Raw genomic sequence first — 24,619 nt, forward strand, 5'->3', positions numbered from 1 at the left:
ACAAGAGATCCACCTGCCTCTGCCTCCCGAGTGCTGGGATTAAAGGTGTGCCAAATATAAAGATTTTAACTTGGTAGATTAATACTATTTTTAAATAACTGGGATAAATCCATTAACCACAGCCATCAATGAACTTCCTATTTTCACCCTTGAATGTGTTCTTAAGTTTTGTATGTTGCTTCCAGGATTTGGAAAACAAGCATGTGTTCTCCATTTTATACCTTATCTGATCTTGGCAGACCCTGATGATAATATCTTACTTAGCCTTGCTCTTTCCCAAGTGAATATTTTAGCCTATTCAGTAGCCATTCCAGGCCCCATATTTTAGACTGCTCCTAGTTTGTTTGTTTGTTTTTGGTTTGTTGGGTTTTTTTTTTTTTTGGGTTTTGGTTTTTTAAGACAGGGTTTCTCTGTGTAGCTTTGGAGCCTGTCCTAGAACTTGCTTTATAGACCAGGTTGGCCTTGAACTCACAGAGATCTGCCTACCTCTGCCTCCCAAGTGCTAGGATTAAAAGTGTGTGCCACAACATCCGGCAGACTGCTCTTAGATATCTTTGAACCATCGATAGACTTCAGTACTGATATTTTATTCACCAGCAGGGAAATTGTCTTTTGAGTTTTCTTTCCTTTTTTAAAGATTTTATTATGTATAGAGTGTTCTATCTGCATATCTGCCTGCACACCAGAAGAGGGCACCAGATCTCATTACAGATAGATGTGAGCCACCATGTGGCTGCTGGAAAATAGACTCATGACCTCTAGAAGAGCAGGCAGTGCTCTTAACCTCTGAGCCATGCAACATTTGATATTATGTGTATACCAAGGACCAGTGTCCTCATGAGCATTTCTAGTGGCTGCTAATGCCTTCCTGGACATCTACCATTTATTTTAATGTATGGTGTTCAAATGTAGAACCAATCATTCTACAAATAAGGTCAGGATCAACTTCATCTATAAATTTTATTCCCTTGCCCATTCACTTTTCTGTGTAGAGGTCATTTCTGTTGTCTGAACTCTGATAAACAGTACAAAGGGATTATGGTGGCTACTATTTTGAAGAGCATTTAGCTCAGCAATGGTCCCTGGGAAAGAACACTGTTTACACTTTTTCGTATACTGTAAACTATGCATTTGTCTCCAGCTTATGGGAACATATTGCTTCCATATTTCCTTAAGTTACACAGAAAACATCAAGTTGAACATATTAGCAGAGTAGCATGTAAAAGTGACATGAATACACTACATGCTACTTTAATAGGGCTAAACATATTCTCTTCCATCGATTATCAGTTCCCTCTGGTGAAAACTTTCAAAATCTTTCTAGCTCTTTAAAATGTACCATCCAGAATTATTATCTGAAGCTATATATTCCTTATTCCTTTATATTATTTTGTGTCCTTCTATGTATGTGTTCATATGGGGGTGGATTGTGTGGGCATGTTTGTAAGCAGATTTGCATGCATTTGTGTGCATGTATGTAGAGACCAGAAGACAAGCCCAGGTGTCATTCCTCAGGAATGCCTTCTACTTTTTTGGATTTCTTTAGTGGTTTGTTATTTTTGGTGGTAGTGGTCTACTTTGTTTGAGAAAAGGTCTCTCACTGAACTAAAATTTACCCATCAGGCTATACTGGCTAGTCAGAAAGCACCAGTGAGATCCACCTGTTTCTGTGCACATAAACACAAGCACACACATGTGAGCGTGTTGAGATTACAAGCTCCCACGACCACGCCTGGATTTTTTTACAAGGGTTCTGAGGACTGAACTCAGGTCCTTGAAAGCCCTTTACCAACTCAGCACCTCCCCAATCCAAAAGGATGTATTCTTAATACAACCACCAAATTTTTCCACCAAGTGTTCTTGATAACACAGGTATGTTTTTGTGGCTTTGTTTTATTTTTGGAGACAGGGTCTCACTATATAACCCTAGCTGGTCTGAGTAAACCAAGCTGTCCTTGAACTCAGAGATCCACCTTCCTCTGCCTCCTGAATGCTGGGGTTCGAGAAATGCACCATCAATCACAAAGACACAGGTTTTAAGTAGTCTTTACATAAAACTTTTTAAAAATAGTTTTAGCTGTTATATCATCTTTATCCCAATACTTCACTATCAAATAATTCTAGCAACATTTTTAATGTTTTTACTTCAGAAGTGATTCTCAATTTTCTTGCTAAATCTTGGGTGAACTGAATGTTTACCATGATTTTTTTAATCAACAAGCTAATCTCACGGCTTATTTTTAGCCCTTCAAGCTATACCATTACCTGTGCCAAAATTCTTTTATTTAAACAATTAACATTAGACCTGGTGTGGTGGTGTAAGCCTGTAATTTCAGCACTGAAGAGACAGAGGTAAGAGGACCCAAAGAGACAGGAAGACCAATACAAATTTCAGGCCATCCTCATTTACATAACAAGTTTAATGTCAGCCAGAGCTACACAGCAAGACCCCATTAAAAATTTTTTTAATCCAAATTAGCAGCATGTAATCAAGAGTAAGTCAGAGGAAGGCTAAAGCTCAGTTGGTAAAGTACTTGCCTAGCACAGCACACATGAAGCCGTGGGTTCAATCCTCAGTACTGCATAAACCAGTGTGGCACAGCAGATCTGTAATCCTAGCCTTCAGCAGATGGAGGGAACAGACTCAGAAATTCAAGGTCATCCTTGGCTACATGGCAAGTTGGAGGCCCAGCCTAGGCTACATGAGACTTTTCCAAAAAAGTTTAAAAGAAAAAATTATGGCTCTGCAGTTAGGCACGCTTGCTGTTCTTCCAAAGATCTAGAGTTAGGTCCCAGCACCCACATAAGGTGGCTCACAAGCATCTGCGGCTCCAGCACCAGGGATCAGATGCCTCCTGCCTCTGTGGGCACTACACTCACATGAACACACCCACAAGTAGACACACACCTAAGCAGAACTAAATATAATAAATGTAGCTATTCTTTAAAAGAACAAGCATGAGAGGGCTGAAGAATGGTTCCATGGCTAAGAGCATTTGCTGCTCTTGCAGAGGACAACAATTTGGTTGCCAGCATCCACATTGGGCAGCTCACAACCCCCTGTACCTCAGCTCTTTGGCTGGCCTCCACAGCCACCCACATTCACAAACACAAACACACACACACACACACACACACACACACACACACACACACACACACACAGCCAAACTATACACTATCTGGGTAACCATGGGGTTACCCAACTACTCAGTACCTCATTTCCTCACCTATAAAACAGAAACATTTGTATGTTTTTAAGACTGAGTTACTATTTGTCCAGGACTTGGAACGAAGCCCAGTGCATAGTGAGCACAGCATAAATGTTAACTCAATGATAAGGAACTAGTAGGCCAGAAGTGGACTGAAGTTAACAGAGTATTAGACCACAAAGTAAACAGACTCCCACATTTAAAACCAGGTAGGATTTCTCAAAAGCATTTCATTGCAGAAAGGTCTCTAAAACTTCTCTCCTGCCGGGCGGTGGTGGTGTATGCCTTTAATCCCAGCACTCGGGAGGCAGAGGCAGTTCCAGACCAGCCTGGTCTACAGAGCTAGTTCCAGGACAGCCTCCAAAACAATACAGAGAAACCCTGTCTCGTAAAACCAAAAAAACAAAAACAAAAACTTCTCTCCTGCAATACGCTTTATGAGCTAGATTAAAAAACAAGCAGGAGTTCTCAGCCTTCAGTTACACTGTTTGTTGCTTCTGTCTGGCAACGCCCAGCTTTATCCCACTACACCTATTCATCAACTTTATCCTTCTAAAAATCGGGTTCTCTATAAATAACAAAATGTGCTACCACTGCAGATAATTCTAAAACTGTTTCAGAGACTGCAAAGACTGTGTGGAATTGTGCTCACTGTCATTTGAGATCATGTAAATGGAGAAAGTTAAGGATGTAGAAAGTTAGCCAATGTCAAATTTTTCACTGCTTAAAAAAACTGCTCAAAGGCACACCTACAATCTTCTGAGGTTGCAATGCAGGCAGCCAAGTGTTCTCTGTTCCTCTCAATCTTCCCTTAATACTATGTCTCACATGGAGTGTGAGTCTCAAAATTATAACTTTAACACAGACATCATCACACTTTGTAGACCTTCAGATGTCTAACAACTGACAATTAACTCACTTGGATTCTAAACAGCCTACTCAACATACCTTATGGCAAAGATACTCTGTACAGTATTAAGGAAAACAGTTATACATGATAGATTAACACATATGCAGACTGAAGTAGGTCCCATCAACACATCTCCCTTATGAAGTGCCTAGAAGCTCAAATAAGAAGTCATTTTAACTTTAGTCCTCAAATTTATTTTAACATGGTTTAAAATGCAAATGAGCTGGGCGGTGGTGACAGACACCTTTAGTGCCAGCACTTGGGAAGCAGAGGCAGGCGGATCTCATGAGTTCAAGGCCAGCCTGATCTAAAAATCAAGTTCCAGGAGGACGATTACACAGAGAAACCCTGTCTCAAAAAAACCAAAAATATAAATAAGTTTTGTTGTTCTCATGAAAACATATTCAGGTTTTTTTGTTTTGTTTTGTTTTTTGTATTTCAAATGCTCTATTTCCAACTTCAACTTATCTAGTTCAAAACAGAGCCACTGCAGGTTTAGCAACTTCTGCTGCGATTAAGTCCATTTCCAATGGGGGCTAAAAGTTTTCTTTGCTCCTTATGCATTCCCAGTCTAAATAAAAATTTTAGCAACAATTTGGAAGAGGCATCCTCAACTCGGTGTCCTTTAACCTCTTGACTCCTCGTCAGCTTAATGCTGAGTTTTACCCTATCAATTTTCTGATTTGGCGGACACTGCCCGATCTCTTAAGTGCAGTGAAAGCAACATAATTTATCAGACTAATAACCAGTCACTCATGAGCAAGTTTCAGACAAGATTTTCTAATAACTGAATGGTGGGGAGTTTCTTTTGTTCCTTTATTCAAAAATAAGTAAGTCATTGCTAACTTTTAGTATTATGTTTGACAAGCCCAATGTTCTGGCCTCTTTCTGACTGAAGAAGGTAATTAAATAGAAACAGGAACCAGAACCCTGAGCCTAGAAAGGCAAACTCCGATCCAAGAGAAGCTTCTCACCAGTTGGTGGAACCCAAGTAAAAAAAAATCCCTTAATTGCCTCTGCATCTGGACTCAATTTTCCCATCCAGCAAAAAGTGACTTACAAAATCCGTCACAAGTGCAAACAACAAATGTTCTAAAATGTTTACAGGCGCTACAGGAATGGACCGTAATAATGAAAAGAACCTTCACTCGACTTAAATTTAAGGGGTTAGTCACCTCATCGTTTCCCAGATTAAAAATTAGAGGCGAGCGCAAGCAACCGGAGCTGGTCGGTGATACTTTCCCCAACTCCAAAGGGGGGGATTAGCAGTTCGGGGCGGGCAGTCACGAGACTGCCAGTGGCTGCCAAAGCGGGCTGCTCCCGCTCTCGCCTCCGACATTAAGGGGCGCTGGGAAACCAAAATCCAGCCCGGCTCCTAACCACCCTGGCGACTCAAGGGAATCCAGGGTGGGTGGAGCGAGAAGCTGGGCGCGCCGCTGCCACCCCAACACGGCCACTCCTCGAGCCGTCAGCGCCTCGGCCCCCAGTGCCACGTCCCGGCCTGCGTCCCTCCTCTGGAAGCCCGGGACTCGCTCTCCTGCGGGTGCCCCTACTGGGCCACACCTCCGACAGTGAGGAGGGGACAGTTAGAGCGGTTGAACAGTTGTCTCTGGACCGGCTGCCCCAGAACCCAAGCCGGGCTCGGCCCAGCCAGGCCTGAGACTGTCAAGCTGGCTCCCCAGGGACAGGCCTCGGCGCCGCCCGCCCGGCTCGACCCCAGGGGCTGCCTCACACGGAGCTCACCGCGAACGTGTCAAAAGCGCATGTTCGCCGCCGCTCGGCCGACGTCTCCGCTCCGCTGGCCTGGCCCGGCCCGCCCAGCCGTTCAGCTCTGCTCCCTTCCGCAGCCCTGAGCTCCACTCCGCGTACCCACGCACCGGGCTCCTCCCCGACACGTCAGGGGCTCCCTGGGTGTCGGAGGCCATTCTGTGACGCACGGGGGCGGAGTCGGGAGCATGCGCAGAAACTCAGAGGGTGTGGGAGGAGCTGTGGGAGGCAGGCGTCACACGATGCCGACCCAGGCCCTGCGCGCTGACGTCAAGCCGGCGACACAGTCACAGTCCTGCGCAGGCGCCCCCGGCCCCTGCAAAGAGTGGGTTCTGGCCACTGCAAAGAGTGGAGTTTAGTCCTCTGCGGTTTCCTGAAGCTGTGCTGTTTGGTGTCCAGAGTAGTTCCCTAGGCTAAGGAGGGAAGCAGGAGTAAAGGAGAACTGGCTCGAAAAGGAGACAGGAAAGATGCTCAACTGTCCAGAGAGTGGAAGCTTAAGTGGTAAAAAGTATTTGGGGAACAATTTTAGGGACTTTTGCTGTCTCAAGCTCAATGGAATTCTTAATTCAGTGCTCTTGGGATTGGTTTTGAGGTTGAAGACATAACAACATAGCGTAAGACGTGCCGCAAGGTGAGCCTAAGAAACCAGTTATACTCTGTTTTCTATATTGTAAAAAGGCTCACAGGTCTGCTCTCCAAGCCGACCTGGAACAGCTTGGAAACACAAACTGGAGCTCTGCTTGAAGCTGTCTGTGCTCCGTCTAATGAGGTATCAGGCAGGGAAGTGATTAATGAAAGCTTTCCTATAGACCCGATGCCAACACATGAACATTCCATCCCGAAGAGGAAAAGACTTCAGCTTCTGACCTGCCTCTTGGCTGAGGTGTTAAGAAACACACTGAGTCACCTAATGGCAAGCCAGGCCCTCCAGAAAACATTGACATCATCTCCCAGGCTGCTGTCCCTCCCATTTGCTCTGACCCTAGGACTAGTGTTTGTCAATATCTTTGTGTCATCCTCAGCCTAATGAATGGGCTTAGCTTGGCAGAGCCCTCAGAAATCAAAGGCGATTCTCTGATCTTCCTCATTAGCCCAGGGGCTGAAATAGAGTCAGAGTCAGCAAACTGCCCCACCTTCTTCTATTAAGCCAATCAGTCTCAAAAGGAAGCACAAGTTACACAACCAGCTTTGTAAGGATGGAAAGAGGGAGGACTGCTGTACCCCTCTGCCTTGGTAAAGCATTCCAAAGCAGTTTGCATAGGTTCCAGTACAAGGTCTTTCTTGTACTGAGCCAGAAAGCTAGCTCAATGTCACAGTCTGAGAACATGCATAAATACCACAACATCTTCCCTGCTACAAACTCCAAAATACAAGAAACAGAGATCAAGTTCCACCCCTCAAATGGGTAGATGGTGATCAACTACCAGAGAGGAGCTCTAGGAGCTAGGGAGAACACTGGACTTTGGCCAATCACATACTCAAAAAAGGTAATTAGTTAGGATTTCTGTTGTGACGACGAAACACCATGACCAAAAAGCAAGCTGGGGAGAGAAGGGCTTATTTAGCTTACACTTCCTTATCACTGTTGGTCACCAAAGGAAGCCAGGACAGGAGCTCAAACAGGGCAGGAGCATGGAAAAATGTTGTTTATGTTGTTTACTGGCTTGCTCCCCTGACTTTCTTAGCCTGCTTTCTTATTGAACCCAGGACCCTCCCCCAATAATCACTAATTAAGAAAATGCCTTACAGCCGGATCTTATGGCAGCATTTTCTCAATTGAGGTTCTCTCCTTTCAGATAACTCTAAGTTTATTGTGTCATGTTGGCATAAGACTAGCCAGCACAGCAATACAGTGCATACAAACCTGCTACGAAAACAGGAGGAGATGTAACATGTTTAACTAATAAATCAGATAAACCAGACACCTCCGTCAAAGACTCACTGGGTTTGCTGGTTTATGCCTGTAGTCCTGGGAAGTTCCAGGCCAGCCTAAATCACTACATAACAACACCCTGACTTAAAAAACAAAGCACGCACATACACAATAAGAATACTTCATTCAGTCTAATTTTTCTATATCCCTTTAATCAGTATGTTTTGCTAACCCTTAAGGGTACAGATGAAGTTGAGTGAGGAATACTCTGTAGCCATCTGATTGCTAATAAGCTGCCTCGTATATCCACCTGAAGTCTCTTGCCTAAACCCCACAGATATTCCTTTTGTTTCAACTGAGATTTCTAGAATGATTTACATGTTTGTCAGGTGTGCCATGTTCCTCTAGTCACTGAAGCACAAAGCCTTAATGAGCCCCCTCACTGGCTTACAATTCCCTTATGTGGTCACCACACTCTAGCAACTTTCCCTGTATAAATTCCAATCTACTCATTTCCCACTTATTTCTCCCTGCACTTCCCCCAATCCCACCTGCAACTTCCCGCCCTTGAATGATATCTTGTTCTACCCTAGCAGTCTCTACAGAGCTATCAGAATAGTATCACTAACATTCCACTGTATACCCAGCACCCCTGCTTCAAAAGTTGACTTGTCTCCTTGTTACTTTTGCTGTGAAGGATGAGCTACAGTCAGTGGTCAGAGCCCACAGAGCAGCTTCAACCCACCCGGCGGTCTGCATCCTGCAGACTGAGTCTAAGCAGACTGACCTCTGTGCCCCTTGTGGTGGTCTGAATGAGAATGCCCCTAGACTCATATATTTGAATGTTTGCTTCCCCGCTGGTGGACTGTTTAGGAAGGATTAGTTGTAGGCTTGTTGGAGGAAGTGTGTTCCCTGGGGAGGGCCTTGAGGTTTCAAAAGCCCAGGATAACCCCAGTCTTTGTCTTTCTCTCTGACTCCTGCCTACAGACCAGGATGTAAGCTCTGCTACTCGTCATACTCGTCAGGGCCACAGCCTGCCTGCTGCCATACTTGCCACCATGATAACCATGGACTAACCCTCTGAAATGATAAGCAAGCCCCCAATTAAATGCTTCCTTCAGTAGGTTTCCTTGGTCATGGTGTTACTTTAGCACTAGAATAGTAACTAAGGTCATGGTGTTACTTTAGCACTAGAATAGTAACTAAGACACACCCTCAGAGGACAGTTCCCTTCCTCTCAAGGACCATCTCACTGCCCTGTGCGCTGTGGCTACTTACGAAGCTAGATCCGCCACCTTCCTCTCTACCTCCTTTAGTCTCCTTCACAAGCTTCCTCCTCCAGGAAGCCTTCCCTGATACCCAAAACACAAATAGAGTGCCACATAGTTAAAAGAAAACTTGCAAGCACTGCCTTGGGAAGCCAACAAGATGACTGAGCTGGTTAAGTTGTTAGCCTATCGTGTGTGACCACCTGACTTTGATCCCTTGGTCCCACATAGTAGAAGGAAAGAACTAACTGCTCAGGTTATCCTCTGACCTCCCCTCCCATAGAGTATATATTCTAATGGAGAAGACAGTCATTAAGCAAATAGAAGTACAAAGAAAGATATCTAAGGTCAATGGACGAAAAGGGGCAGAAAGTGTTCCCTAGCCAAGCATGGTGATTATGCCTGCATAGCTAAGAGACTAAGGCAAGAAGATTGCTGTGAGTTCAAGGCCAGCCTGGGATACACAGTAAAACACTGCTTTCTCTCAGGAGACAGAGGCAGGCGGATCCCTGTGAGTTTGAGGCCATCCTGGTCTACAAAGTGAGTTCCAGAACAGCCTCCAAAGCTACAGAGAAACCCTGTCTCAAAAAACCCAAAAACAAACTTGCTTTCTGAGTTAAAACAGGCTATAATATCCATGAGATTTTTTTATCTTCCATTAAGTTGTCAAGACCCTTTCAGTAAGAGTATACAAAAGATAAATTTAAAAATATGCAGATGTCTTAGCTAAAGAGATATATCATACTTTTTCATCATCGTTCCTGGCATGGAATAGGTACTCAATAAACATGGCTGGATGAATGACTACCTACAGAATACCAGAGTCTTTGGCCAGACAATGTATTTCCTCTTCCAAGATTAGGAATGACAAGATGCCCACTCTAAAGCTAGTGTGGTGGCGCACGCCTGGTCCCAGCTACTCATGAAGCTGAGGCAGCAGGGTTGTTGGAGAATGTGGTGAGCCCTCAGTGTCCATTGTTCTGTGTTTCAAACCTCCTTCCTGTTTTCCCTTCCCACTGTGTCTGATGGAGGATGCCATCTGCTTCTCGCGCTTGGACCCTTTGTCAGGGGCTGTTTTCACCCTCGGCAAGTCTGCAACTGTCCCTTGCTGAAAGGGGGCTTTTTCTTTTTTATTTATTTATTTTTTGGTTTTATAAGACCAGGTTCCTTTGTGTAGCCTTGGCTATCCTGGAACGCACTCTATAGACCAGACTGGTCTGGAACTCAGAGATCCACCTGTTTCTACCTCCCCAGTGCTGAGATTAGAGGCATGTGCCACCTCAAAAGGGGACTTTTGAAGGCATGAAAAAAGAAGAGCATTTAGATTGGGGCTGCAACAGACCTTCCTGTCACAGGCCTGCCCTGATAGCTGGTCCCTGGAAGGGAAGAGCCCCCTTCCTTATCCAAGAAGATAAACCAGGGCCTCAGGAAAATCTCTACCCAGCCACTTACCTTCTACTGGTGGGACCCGATATACTACCATTGACCCATCACTCTCCTGGAGTCTGTCCTGATTTCTTCCCCAGCCACCTACCTGACTCGGAACTTCTTCCCAACCTGAACTGTGCGACTTCCCTGGCTACAGAGCCTCCAGTCTCCCAAGCTTCAATCTTCAGCCCTGGTTCCAACCGTAGCCTATACCCTGGAGTGGCAACTGCCTGCCCAAGAAAGAACTGCCAACACTGTTCATTGCTAATTTGGTTAACACCTGGCAACACCAAGAGTTGTTGACATCACATTTACATAAACACTGTGACTGTCCCTGGAGGAAAAAAAATGATGCCTGCTCACATACCTTACACAGACAAGGCGGGCACCTGCTTTGCCTGCTCTCAACCCAGACTGTGACCAGGATGAAAAGAAATGGAATGTTTCTAACCAGCCTGAGCGGATTGTATCACACAATCTCAGCCTAATTCCCACTACTGGGTAAGCCTATGAGTCAGTTACTGGCACCCAGAGATTATGTATTCAGTATTCAACAAATATTTATTGAGTGCCTAGCACTGTTCTTAGCCCCAGGAAAAAGCAACTAACAAAAGAAGCAAGTCCCTTCCTTCCTGGAAGTTTTCTGGGTTTTATTTTTTAATTACTTATTTAATTTTATGTGCATTGGTGTGCGGGTGTCAGATTTCCTGGGACGGAGGTACAGACAGTTGTAAACTGCCATATGGGTGCTGGGAATTGAACCAGGACCTCTGGAAGGAAGCCAGAAGCCAGTGTTCTTAACCACTGAGCCATCTCTCCAGTCCCCTAGATTTTGTTTTTATTTGTTTGGATTTTTTAAACAAATCATCACTAGTAACCCAGGCTAACCATATACTTTTATGAGGGTGCTGGATCTCCTGAACTAGGGTTATAGACAGTTGCAAGATGCCATGTGGGTGCTGGGAATTGAACCCAGGTCCACTGGAAGAGCAGCCAGTGCTCTTAACCCTAAGCCATCTCTCCAGCCCACCTCCTGCAGGTTTTCTAACAATGAAAGAAAAGAAGGGAAACAGAAAGTGCCAGAGTCACATTAGTATGTCAAGCAATGACATTTGCTGGTGAGAACAATTAGCTTTTCGATATTTTGCGTATAAAAAAGGCAGCACTTAGGGGAACAGCCGTGAATTTGCCTCTACTGGTGCCTGGCATTCAGGAAGCACTGAATGTTTGTTGAAGGAATAGAAAGTCTTCAGATATTTTAAGACCCAACTCATTTCCACGGCTCTCTTGCTACTCTATCTTGAACCTTTTTCTTTTTGTCTTTCTTTCACTATTCTAATGCTGGCTGGTGGTAGTACACACCTTTAATCCCAGCCCTCTAGATACAGAAACAGGTAGATCACTGTGCCAGCCTGGTCTACAGAGTGAGTTTCAGGACAGCCATGGCTGTTACACAGAGAAATCTTAACTCAAAAAAATGTTTTTAAAAAACTATTCTTATAATTTAGAACTCTAATAAAAACAATAAAAAGAGCCGGGCGGTGGTGGCGCACGCCTTTAATCCCAGCACTCGGGAGGCAGAGGCAGGCGGATCTCTGTGAGTTCGAGGCCGGGCTGGACCGATAGCCTCCGAAACAATACAGAGAAACCCTGTCTGGTAAAAACCAAAAAAAAAAAAAAAAAAAAAGTGAGCAAGAAGACACAGCAGACTGAATAAATGACTCAGCAGCTAACACCCACATGCTGGCTCACAAGCATCTGTAACTACAGTTCTAGGGGACCCAGCACTCCGTTCTGACCTCCAAGAGCACTGCATTCACATGGTGTGCAGATATACATGCAGGCCAAACACTCATACACATAAAATACTTAGTGAAGGAAAGATAAAAGCTAGACTGCAAGATGAGTGAAGTAGAAGCATGTGATAGCCAAGCTGAATAATGTGTTAATAACACAATAATGTTACAGAAGAATATTAATAATGAAAATGTCCCCCGTGTTCAGCCAAATGAATAAAGTAGTTAATAATAATATATTGGATTCCATTTCAACATAGGAAAGCATACATTGTACGTTAGGAAAAAAAGGTATAAATACAAAGACAACAAGTGATGTCAATCAAACACCAACAGTGCTCGTTTTCAGAACGAGCACAGCTCGATTCCTCATTCCTTTTTTTTTAAGATTTTAATTTATTTATTATTTATTACATATACAGTGCTCTGCCTACATGCCAGAAGAGGGCATCAGATTGAATTGTAGATGGTTGTGAGCCACCATGTGGTTGCTGGGAATTGAACTCTGGACCTCTAGAAGAGCAGTCAGTGCTCTTAACCTCTGAGCCACCTCTCCAGCCCCTCCTCATTCCTTTTTGCTCTCTCTCTTTCCCTCTCCTTCCCTTCTTCATTTTGATCAAAAACATATTAAGTGGGTAATTTTTCATTCTCCTACAATAGCACCGCATCTAAACTTAAAGTATGCTCATTTCCTCCGCACCTTTGTGGTGTCTTAAACTGATGTTTGAACTTCGTTTTTTTTTTGTTTGTTTGTTTGTTTTGTTTTTTGTTTTGGTTTTTGGTTTTTGGTTTTTCAAGACAGGGTTTCTCTGTCCTAGAACTAGCTCTTGTAGACCAGGCTGGCCTCGAACTCACAGAGATCCGCCTGCCCCTGCCTCCCAAGTGCTGTTGAACTTTGTTTTAAGGCAGCCTTTGAGGCAGGTGTGCTGGCACACACTTGTAATTAGCTGAAGCAGTCAGTGGCTAAGGCATGAAGACTAAGTCTGAGGCCAGCCTGGCCTGCAAGATAAGTCCCCTTCTCAAAAATAAAACAAACCAAACTGCAGCCTTTGAGCTGGTGACTGCAGAAGGTATAAGAGTGGCCTGGGCCATCATGTTCCTGAGGTCTCACTGGAAAGTTTTCCAGTTCCATTGACTGGTTCCTAAGAATTCACCCCCTTCTTCCTTGGGTCCCTAATTTAGTCCAACCTGATACATGTACAGCTCGTTACCTTATATGTATGTAACTACAAATGCTCAGTCTAAAGATGTAAAATTTCCTCCCTACAGTCTTTCAGGTTTTTGTTTGTTTGGTTGGTTGTTTTTTTTTGTTTGTTTGTTTGTTTTGTTTTGTTTTGTTTTTGTTTTTGTTTTGGATAAAGTCTCACTGTGTAGACCAGGCTAACCTGGAACTCAAAGAGATCTGCCTGCCTCTACTTCCCAAGTACTGGGATTAAAAGTGTTCTATGGAAAACATTTTCTGCTCGGAACTAGGAATCTGGCTTCTTCAGGGATGTTCATTTTGATCAATTTTGATTCCCCATGCTGAGTTGCAGAAATGAAGCATCCCAGGTTTCATGTTCACCACAGAAGAATGTCCCTCCTATAAAAAGAAAATAAGTGTCCCTGCAGAGGGGACAGGCCAAGCAGAGGGAAACTCACTGCAGCATTTCAAACTTGAGGTGGGATGAGGAGAGAGAGGAGTAGCCCTTGTCCCCAGTATGTCACTGTTTGGACAATCTTCTAAAGATCACGTGTTAGCAGAATGGCTATTAAAACCCCGATTAAAAGATAGAAAAGGGAGGGACATGAGAACCAGAGGCCCACACACAGAGGTGACCAAAGAGTGACAAGATCCACCCCCAGCCAAAGGTGTAGCCCCACCCCTCACTAGGGCTCCCTCCCTAGTTTGGGAATCCAGGCATGTCTCTGCAGGGTGCCGCTCCTCTACCCCTGCCTTAGGAACTCAGCCATTTTTGTTTTCATCCAGACCTACTCAGTTGCCTTGCTAGTGACTTTGCTCAGGTTACTTCCTATTTTCTGGACCTTAGTTTCTCCATCTACAAATTGAGCAGGTTGAACTAAATGGCAGTTGTTGACAGTGTCCATGAGTCAGGGCCCATTATGTCACCTATCCAAGCATTCTCCTTGTAGGAATGAGGGCTCTCCCTACATTTGTCCAGAATGCCAGACATGATGACTAGACCAGTGTCCTCCTAGATGGATGGGTTAGGTGGCCAATGTCCCTTCCTCTGCCCTAAGGAAATGCTGAACTTGCAGAATGTATCACTTTAAGTTCCTCCAATACCCAGTGTATTCATTTCCTGTGACTATGGTAATAGATGACCTCAAACTGGATGGCTTCAATCAACACATACTTATTCTCTAGTACTTCTGGAAGTCAGAAATTCCAAGTGAGCTGCATAGAGCTATAAAATCAAGGTATTGGCTCCTTCTGAGGTTCTGGGGGGACAATCAATTCCTTGGCTCTCCTGGTTTCTAGAGATCACAGGATAGGCTTAGGGCACATCACCCCATATTGTCCATATGAACCCCTACATCCCTCCTCTAAGGATCTTTGGACTATATTGGGTCCACACATCTAATAAAGTATAATCTTTCCATCTCAAAATCCTTAATCATATATGCTGTGTCTTTTGATGAACACAGTAACATACAGGTCTACTGATTAGGGTGTTGGCATCTTTAAGGAGTTATTATTCTGCCTCCCACATCTGACATTCCCACGTACAATCTTTGCCATTTCTGCATATCATCTTTAAATTGACTCACCTGTCTAAAAAATGAACTTAAACCCACCTTTGCCTCATGCTAAACCGCCACATCAAAGAAGCCAAGGAACTGACAACAATCATATCCCCTTGGTTTGAGAAAATACATAACTGTCAAGATTTCAGATGTTCACCTCTGTACCATATAAATCACCTCATATGCCACCGGAAGCACAGAGGCCACCCTTCAGGGGATATAAATAGGTTCCGGCTTCCTGGTTTTACAGAAAAGTTTAGCATGTCCAAGAACGCACACCAGCAAAACCTCGGGCCGTCCCACAGCTTCTCCCTCCTGTCTCTGTACTTAGCTATCACAATTTGCAAGTACATCAGCTTCTCTGATGAGCATCCCAGTCATTCAGATAAGCCCTGGCTTTCTTCCCTTTTGTTAGCTCAGAGGTTCTCAGAGCTCTGTCTTCTCTTCCAAGAATGGCGTTTCCTATTGTCTCCCCTGAAGACCTGTATCTGGGGATCTGACTTATCTGTGTTCAACAGTAGCCTGTTTACTTGGCCCACATCTGGACAGCAGCCAGCTCTGAGAGAAGACTAAGCCAAAAGGGGTCAGTGGCCAGTGGTGACTTTGTACTATGCCCCTTGGCATCTTTCCCAGCTGCAGATTGAACTCTGAAACTACTTTTGGGAAGACAGAGTTCTTTCTATAAACAGTGCGGGATGACATAATTTTCCTCATCTTACATAACACTCAGCATGTAATAAAAATAACTATTGAAGATTGGATACTTACTATGGGTCAGACCCTGTTGTAAGTGGTTCACGGACATCAGTTCACACCAACCCTGTGAAGGACAGATGAGTGTTCCCACTTTTACAGATGAGAAGACCCAGTGTCAGAGAGGTTAAGGCAACTTCTCCAGGATTACAGTTACTGTGACAAAGCTGATTTTCAGAGAACTTCAGAAATCCAAGAGGACAAGTGACAACACTGACATTGACCAACCTGCCCAAGGACATAAAGCTAGCAGATTCAGCCAGGCGGTGATGGTGCACGCCTTTAATCCCAGCACACTTGGGAGGCAAAGGCAGGTGGATCTCTGTGAGTTTGATGTCAGCCTGGTTTACAAAGTGATTTCTGGGAAAGACTCTTAAGCTACACAGTGAAACCCTGTCTCAAAGAAAAGAAAAAAAAAGCAGGCTCAGGGATAGATTCAGACCATTAATCTCAGACCAGTCAGTCCCTTTCTTCAGACTGCCTCTCTTTAGCTGTGGCTTCTTTTTCTCTGTTTTGGTTGGTTGGTTGCTTGGTTTGGTTTGGTTTGTTTGGGCTTGGTTTGGTTTTTTGAAAGTTTATGTATCCTTGTCTAGCCTGGAATTCACTCTATAGACCAGACTGGCCTCCAAATCACAGAGATCCTCCGGCTTCTCCCTCCCAAGTGCTGGGGTTAAAAGTGTGCACTACCACCACCTGGCTTGAAGCTATCTACTTGGTCACTTTCTTTTTTCTCTGTGTACAACATTCATTCCCTGATGCTTTTGCCCTTTATCATTTCCATGCTAAAGGGAAGCTGTGGAGGTAGCAAAGGGGTTCCCACACTGACCCGTCTCTATACTTCCCTCTGACACAGAAAAGAACATACTAGAACTCCATGAATCTACATGTGTTACTTTGTAATTAGTAATAAGTGTTTTTAAATATTTTAGGTTTATTCACTTTATTTTATGTGTATTTTGCCTGCATGTAAGTTTGTACATTGAATATGTGCTTGATGCCTGAGGAGGTCAGAAAATGGCATCAGATCCCCTGAAACTGGAATTACAGGTGTTTGTGAACCACCATGTAGGTGTTGGGAATCAAACTCAGATCCTCTGCCAGAGCAACAAGTGCTCTTAAAGGCTGAGCATCTTTCTATCCCCTGAAATTAGTAGTAATTTAACCAGAAAAAGATTGAAAAATACCTCCAAAAATAGACTAAGCAACTACTTCAAGGGAACATGATTAGGTGAGGTCATGAGAAGAGACACTTATTAATGAAAATCAGCCTAGACTGCAAGTCTGGGAGGAGAGAGCTGGCTCAGCTGTCAGGAGAGCACACTGTTCTTGCAGGGAACCTGAACTCAGTTCTCAGCACCCAGGTCAAGCAGCCCACACCTGCCCGGGACTCCAGCTCCAGCGCCCTGACACCCTCTTCTAGACTCCAGGGCACCTGCACAGATTTGCACAAATCCACATACAGAAACATACATATACACATAATTAAAGATAAAAAACAGAGTTGAAGAGAGGGCTCGGTGGTTATGAGTACATACTGTCCTTGCAGAGGACTCTCAGCACCCACGCTAGGTGGCTCACAACTACCTGTAACTCCAGCTCTGGCCTCCAGGGACACTGGCACAACTCATGCTCAGACCCACACATATACATCCTTAATAAGAAAAGAAACTAAACTGGGCATGCTGGCAAGCATGTACTTAATCCCAGCACTCAGAGGCAGATGGATGTCTGTGAGTTCAAAGTCAGCCTGATCTACAAAGAGAGTTCCAGGACAGCCAAGGATGTTATATAGAGAAACCCTATCTCAAAAAATAAAAATAAATAAATAAGAGAAAAATAAACTATAAAAATAAATAAATCTTTTTTAAAAAGAAGGTGAGTATCAGCTGGGCTGTGGTGGCGCACACCTTTAGTCCTAGCACTTGGGAGGCAGAGGCAGGCAGATCTCTATGAGTTTAAGGGTAGCCTAGTCTGCAGAGCAAGTTCCAGGACAGCCAAGGGTACACAGAGAAACCCGGTCTCAAAAAAACAAAAATAGCCGGCGGTGGTGGCGGCTCACGTCTTTAATCCCGGGAGGCAGAGGCAGGTGGATCTCTGTGAGTTCCAGACCAGCCTGGTCTACAACAACTAGTTCCAAGACAGCATCCAAAATCCACAGAGAAACCTTGTCTTGAAAAGAACCAAAAAACAAAATGGTGAGAAGCTCTGGGTAAACTATATTTCCTTTTTGTGTTGATATTTTCTTGTTTTCTACAATGAGCACATATTACTTCATAATCTAAGGGATGAAAAATAATCAAACACTTTAGATATATCACTAGGAATTGATATTTTCTGAAGCCTGATCCCTGAGTCTGAACATACAAAAAAGGAATATAGCTCTGTGCTGGAGACCTTGCCTAGCATTTGGGAGGTTCCAGGTGCAATCCCAAGCAGGGAAAGGGAGGGGGAAGGGCAGGAAAGTAAGAGAAAAGAAATAAGGATTGAAAGAGAGAAAAGAAAAAACAGACAGAAAATAGAACAACCATAGTCTCTTTACAGAGCTGGCTCTGCAATTTAACAATTATCCTGATTTAGTGGATATAAATTAATAGGTGATCATAAAGGAAACATAAATGGTCAATAAACACCTAACAAGGTCCTCTGCTACACTAAACTTGTAGTAACAAGTATAATTGCTATTTATATCATTATGTTTATGGCTTAAGTTACAAAAAGTGAATAAATAGAGGCTAGGACTCTAACTCAGTGGGAGAACGCACACATGAATGAAGTCCTAAGCTCAGTCCTCAGTATCAAAATCAATACTGCCTGGCTGGGAATTCATGTCCATAATCTCAGATGACGAAAGAGTGAGCTCCAGCCAAGCCTCAGTATAAAGATCCTGTCTCATAAGTAGATACATAAATATGGATAACTTGAGCTTATTGGTATACTACTTGCCTAGCATGAGCAAGACTCTGGGTTTTGCTGGACCCGGTAACGAACACCTTTAATTCCAGTACTCAAGAGGCAGAGTTCAAGGCCTACCTGCTCTATATAGAAAGTTCCTGAACAGCCAGAGCTACCTAGAGAGAGCCTGTCTCAAAAATAAAACAAAATGCCACCCAAAATCAAAAAGAGATGTCCACACATGATCTTGTAAGCCTGAAAGTATGTAAAGTAGTGAAAGTTAGCAACAGTCAGGAAGCTGAAAGTTAGATATCTGTGCCATGCCTCTGAACTCCAGAAAGGCTGCTGATTTAGGGGTTTTAGCTGCTTCAGAATGTATGAGGAATGGGAAAAATAGGAAGATGTATTGGAAGTAGTGTGTTTACAGGGCATTTAGACCAGTGACTCCCAACCTTCCTAATGCCTAGACCCTTTAATGCAGTTCCTCATGTTGTGATGACCCCAACCATAAAATTATTTTCCTTACTACTTCATGACTCTAATTTTGCTACTGTGACTAATCATATTTGTATTTTCTGATGGCCTTAGATGACCCCTGCAAAAGGATCCTGACCCACAGGTTGAGAAAAACTGATTTAGACACAGACTTCACAGTCGACGTAGCAGACAAACCAAAGCATTCGCCTCACTCCGGCCTAACAGGAGAAGGTGAGAAGACCCCGGAGAAGTTAGATCACTTCCCCACAAAAAGAAAGAGGGTGTGGGGAGAAAGGACACCTCCAAGTCCATGACGCCTCAGCCCCTGTCCTGGGTAACCCTGCAAAATGCTGGCAGCCTCTCTTATACCCTCCAGGCAGGTGGCCAGAGAATCCTTTATTTTTTTTTTTTTTACAGAGAAAGGATTTACTTGGGCCTCACAGTTTGAGGATACAGTCCATGCTGGCGAGGAAGGAATGGCGGCAGCGTGAGGCAGCTGATCCATGCTCAGGAAGCAGAGGGAGATGAAGGCTGGTGCTCAGCTTGCTTTTTATGTGTTTCCTTTATTCAGTCTGGGATCTCAGCCTATGGGATGGTGACACCCACACCCATTCAAGGTGAGTTTTCCCACTTCGGCTAAAGCTCAGGGAATTCTTCAATGGGTCTCCCGACCACACAGCCTCATGCAAATGGCCCAATAGCCAGAAAGCACACACACACACACACACACACACACACACACACACACACAATTACTAAATAAAGAAAAACCTGAGGCAACTATCAATTCCAGAAGCAAAAAGTATAACAAAGAAAAAGGAACATTATCACCATTATCACTGTTGTAATTAAAAAAAAAACAGCACAAGAAAGATGCCATGGGACAGAGTTCAATGGAGGGGTCTTTTTATTAGGGATCATTAAAGGGGCTGGGGGAAACCAGCCTCGGAGAGAAAGGAAAGAGAGGCAGAAAGGGAGAGAGAGAAACAGAAGGAGAGAAAGAAAGAGGAGGGCGGGAGGTAGACAGGCCCCTTTTTAAGGGAACATAGTGAATGTGCACAGGTGGTACACTTAGTGATTGCAGATGAGGGCGCATCCTGTCAGGACCCCATGTGCAGGCCAGTACAGATGCCTGAATGCTAACAATTACCATCCCCACAGTTCAGAGAACAGCAGCAATATAAACATTTAAATCATCTTATTAGGAGGATGGAAACAATAATACGGGTAGCTGATAAATGACCACTGTACCCTTGCCTTTTATTAACAGAAAACTAAAAAGTAGACACTTAGGCCAGATGTGGTGGCACAGGCCTTTAATCCCAGCACAGAGACGAGAATATCCGTGAGTTTGAGGTCAGCCTGGTCTACATAGCAAGTTCCAAGCCAGCCAGGACTACACAGTGAAGCTGTGTCTAAGGAAAGGAGGGAAGGAGGGGGGAGGGAAGAAGGGAGGGAGGGAAGTTACAGAACAGTAAGGCAAATTCAACATTAAAATTTTTACTGAAAATCTGTATGTCAGTTGGGTGTGATGTAATCCTAGCTGTGGAGGGTGTAGACAGGAAAGCAGGAGTTCAAGGTCATCCTCAGCTACACAGTGAGTTCCAGCTGGCCTATGCTACATAAAATCTGTGTCTCTAAATAAAATGTGTATGTTCAATCCAGGTGAGAGCACTGAAAGTAAATGAGGTGGTGCACACCTAAACCCCAGCACTCAGAAGTCAGAGGCCAGAAAACTGAGAGATTCAAAATTGTAGATCGACCAAGACGTTATAGACTTGAGACCCTGAATCAACCAGGTCTGGGGACCTGGAGAGATGGCTAAATGGTTAAGAGTACTTGCTGATCTTACAGAGTACTGGCTTTGGTTCCCAGCAACCACATGGAGGATCACACTGTCTTTTAACTCCAGTTCCAGGGGATCTGAGTGTCTGACTTCCAAGGGCACCCACAGTTTATATGTCAGAGTGTTCATATTTAGGGGTATACTTATACAAAGATTTTCAGTATCTCTGAACTGTATTGTTTAGATATTTACCAAATAAAATATTATCATGAAAAAGTATGTCTAGCTTTCTTTAGAAAATGAAATAAAGATAGCCCCAAGCCTTGGAAAATACAACCTTACAGTCTAGGAAACATTTTCACAACCGTTTTTCTATAAGTTCTACACAAATTTAAATAAAATAAAGATACTTTGCCATCTGTAGACAAAACAGATTGAAGAAAGCAACTAGCCCATAGGCTGTTAAGCAATTTAGAAGCACACAAGATCTCAATGCGAGCCCCTGCCTTGTTCAGTGCAGCATGGCACCAGTACCTCACCCTGCTTGCGTCTTCATCAGCTCCAAGTAAACTTGCCTGAACCCAAAGCACTCCCCAGCCCCTGAAGAAATACTAGCAGGCAGCCCAGGAAACAGAAACCAAATCAAGGTAATCAGAATCCAGATGATGGAAGATACTGTGCTTTCAGAACACTTCACCATAGCAAACTCCTAGTGTCACCTGCCACTAGGGACACAATGACTTCACAAACTAACTTCAGCCTTTGACCATCATATGGGCAGAAAGGGTCCTCAGACGCCAGCAGCCTCCACTCTGCTCTCTCTCAGGGTGAGACCAGGCTACCACCCATTCCCTTCCTCTCACCCCAACTCCCCAAAGTCTCATCACAAGGCACCTGGCTGGCCGCAGATCCTCAGCTGATCTGGTTCACAGCAGCACGTGGGGGCCACCCGGGGGCCAGCTGGAACAAAGCAGAAGTCAACAGGAAGAATGAGACTCAATCATGCCTGACAAGAGCGACTCTGGGACAGGAAGTGGGTTTGAGCCAGGAAGGCTGGGGCCTGCTGTCAAGAAGTGAGGTAACTCTGCCAGCCTTGTTACTCAGCCGGAGTTGAGCAAGACCTTAGAGCTTGGGAAAGGGAGTAAAATGCCAGTCATAGCTTCGCAGCCGGAGCTTCGGGGCTCCCCATCTCTACTGCATCTGTGTGAGCTGCTGGTTGTCCTCTTGCCCACTTTCTTGCCTCTGTCCCTGAATTCGGGAGGGTAGAGTCAGCTGAAGGAGCTGTCTCACTATTATGGAGGAGATGGACGGCTGTCAGTGCTTTTATCTCTATTCCAGTGCAATGCTGAGCCGGTGAAGCAGAGTATACCATGTGAGAGCTCAAATTAGGGCTGGGTGTGGCTCAATGGTAGACCACTTGCTTAACCTGTGTAGGGCCCTGGGTTCTCTGCCCAGTACTGAAAATTAAAGCAAACCACAGAGAGAGGAAAGGAGACAATCTTTAAAGTCAGGTAGCTTAGACTTCAAGTTACTAAGTCTTATGTTCCTCCCTCCCATGAATTGCAGGTAACACCGGTACCAACGCCTGGTGCTGTTTGTGACTTAAATGGGATAATGTGTATAACTGGCTCCATATAAGTCCTGAGATCTAGTGAGTACCTTGGGCTGTCAGTATTGTCCCTTCTCTGCCTTTCCAAGGCTGATCCATTCTCTAAGCTTTTATCAGATCACATGGGCCCATCCACGTCGCTTGACTCCACAGTGACTGCATACTCCCATGCCCATTAGTCTTACCAAATAGAACAGGAACCACTGATAAGAGTAGGTGCTGATAACATAGTCAAGTTACTGGCTGGTTATGCTTAGCCTATAAATGTCCGTCTAATGAAAAACAAACAACAATGCCCTATCAGCAGTTAAGGACGCAAAACAAGGCGCTTCACTGAAAAGTCCCTTCCCATGTGGGTGTCTTACTTCCCAGAGTTACCCAGGGAAAGAAGGAGCTGTGCATATTCGCCCCTCTGTGCCTAGGAGGAGCCAGCAAGTACAGGAAGTTAGTCTATACATATTCGTGTGTTGACCTGATGGAAACACGGCCCCTGTTTAAAGCTGTTCTTGGTCAACCCAGTCCTACTGTATGAGAACTGGCCCCAATGTGACATGGTACCACAGACAGGTAGTCAGACTCTAGGATTGCACAGAGAGCAATTTATTGTTGGACTTCCTAAGGGAAGTATAGTCTTGAGTGGCAATAAAACAAATAATAGCCCACAACCTGGATCAGAAAGAGGAGTGCACTTATGGGTTGGGACAAAAGTGACTTCATTGACTGGAATGTATCCAGTTTATCTTAATATCAAAGAGTTAGATGCATTCCTGGGGTCAGGGTCTGGTTGTACAAAGCCCCATATTTGACTCTAATGGTTTTTATCTATTTGTGGTTTGTTGGGAGACTATACAGGAAAAACCAGCTGGAGTTACTCAGGGGCAATCATGGTGGTTATGACTCAAGATGGCTGTGATCACATCAAACTGGACCCATACAAAAGTACATAGACAAGATACCTGAGCTGAGGAATCCATAGCAATAGGGCTAGGGTTTTGTAGATTAGGGCAAAGCTTCACTTGAAGGCAAGGCCAAGGCCACTCTGGTATGCCTTAAAAGCCATTCTCACATCCTCCAAAAGCTCTGAAAGATGTGAAAAGGGTGTGTTCTATCCGGGTGATTGTGGTGGTGCACACCTTTAATTCCAGAATTCAGGAGGCAGAGGCAGGTGGATCTGAGGATCTGATTTTGAGGCCAGCCTGGTCTACAGAGCAAGTTTCAGGACAGCCAGGACTACACAGAATCTATGCTGCAAGAAGGAGGAGGAGGAGGAGGAGGAAGAGGAGGAGGAGGAAGAAGAAGAAGAAGATGAAGGGTGTAAACCAAAAGCTGCCAAGCTGCCTGAAGGCCTCCTGCCACTCACCTGTCTACCTCCAGATGAAACCTGCTAAGCCTGCTAAACCCAACACCCCCTCAAATCAGGTTTGCTGACCAAGAGATCTGGCCCCTGGCTCTCTTCCCTCATCTCCCTGACCCCCTTCTTCTCAGATGATGGCTGTCCTGACAGCTGAGATGGGTTCTGTTTGATGATGACCCTCCCCTTACTTTCTGCAATGGACCTGGCAACCAGAACTTGCTCACCTGGATCCAATTCTCCAAGCTTTGTTGAAGTTAACTTGCTAGGCATTGTACTAAGGACTTTTTATTGTTTTGTTTTTATGTTTTTTAACCCGTCCTGATTTAATGTCAAGAAACTCTGTAACACAGAGGTTGTTCCTATTTACAGATCTAGAAACTGAGACCCAACATGTTGACAAAAGTTGCCCAAGCTTGCACACAGTTAGTGGATCCAAAGTAATAATTTACATGCATCTATGAAAATATGTGGGGGCTGGAGAGATGGCTCAGCAGCTAAAAACACTTGCTGTTCTTCCAGAAGATTGTGGTTCAGTTTCCAGCACCCAAATTGGTGCTATACCTGTATCTTCCCAACCCCCTGTATCTTTATCTCAACCCTCTGTGGCCTCTTAAGGTGTGTGTGTGTGTGTGTGTGTGTGTGTGTGTGTGTAATAGAGCACACACAATAAATAAATAAATGAATAAATGGAGCTATGTTTGCTCTGCTACTCTGTATAGACTTTCCCTCTTGACTCCTGTGTCACA

The 24,619-nt window shown here is 44.4% G+C and overlaps 1 protein-coding gene across 6 annotated transcripts in view; it reads right to left on the reverse strand.

Moving 5' to 3' along the window:
• The window catches only part of Ndel1 (nudE neurodevelopment protein 1 like 1), a 47,239-nt gene extending 25,416 nt beyond the window's left edge, over positions 1-21,823 (reverse strand). For 2 of the 6 annotated variants that reach the window (XM_040748927.1, XM_040748931.1), the window contains exon 1: positions 5,866-5,997. Coding sequence is in view for 1 of the 6 variants with exons in the window: in XM_040748926.1 (XP_040604860.1) it covers positions 5,866-6,047 (182 nt within the window). In the remaining 5 variants the exon portion in view is untranslated. Of the gene's footprint in view, positions 1-5,865; positions 6,064-10,564; positions 10,584-21,804 lie in introns of those variants that run through there. The other 4 variants (XM_040748929.1, XM_040748930.1, XM_040748926.1 and 1 more) reach the window with 4 other exon arrangements.
• Positions 21,824-24,619: the final 2,796 nt, after the last annotated feature.

This window comes from Mesocricetus auratus, unplaced genomic scaffold (genome assembly GCF_017639785.1).
Source record: "Mesocricetus auratus isolate SY011 unplaced genomic scaffold, BCM_Maur_2.0 Super-Scaffold_100007, whole genome shotgun sequence".
NCBI lineage: Eukaryota > Metazoa > Chordata > Mammalia > Rodentia > Cricetidae > Mesocricetus > Mesocricetus auratus.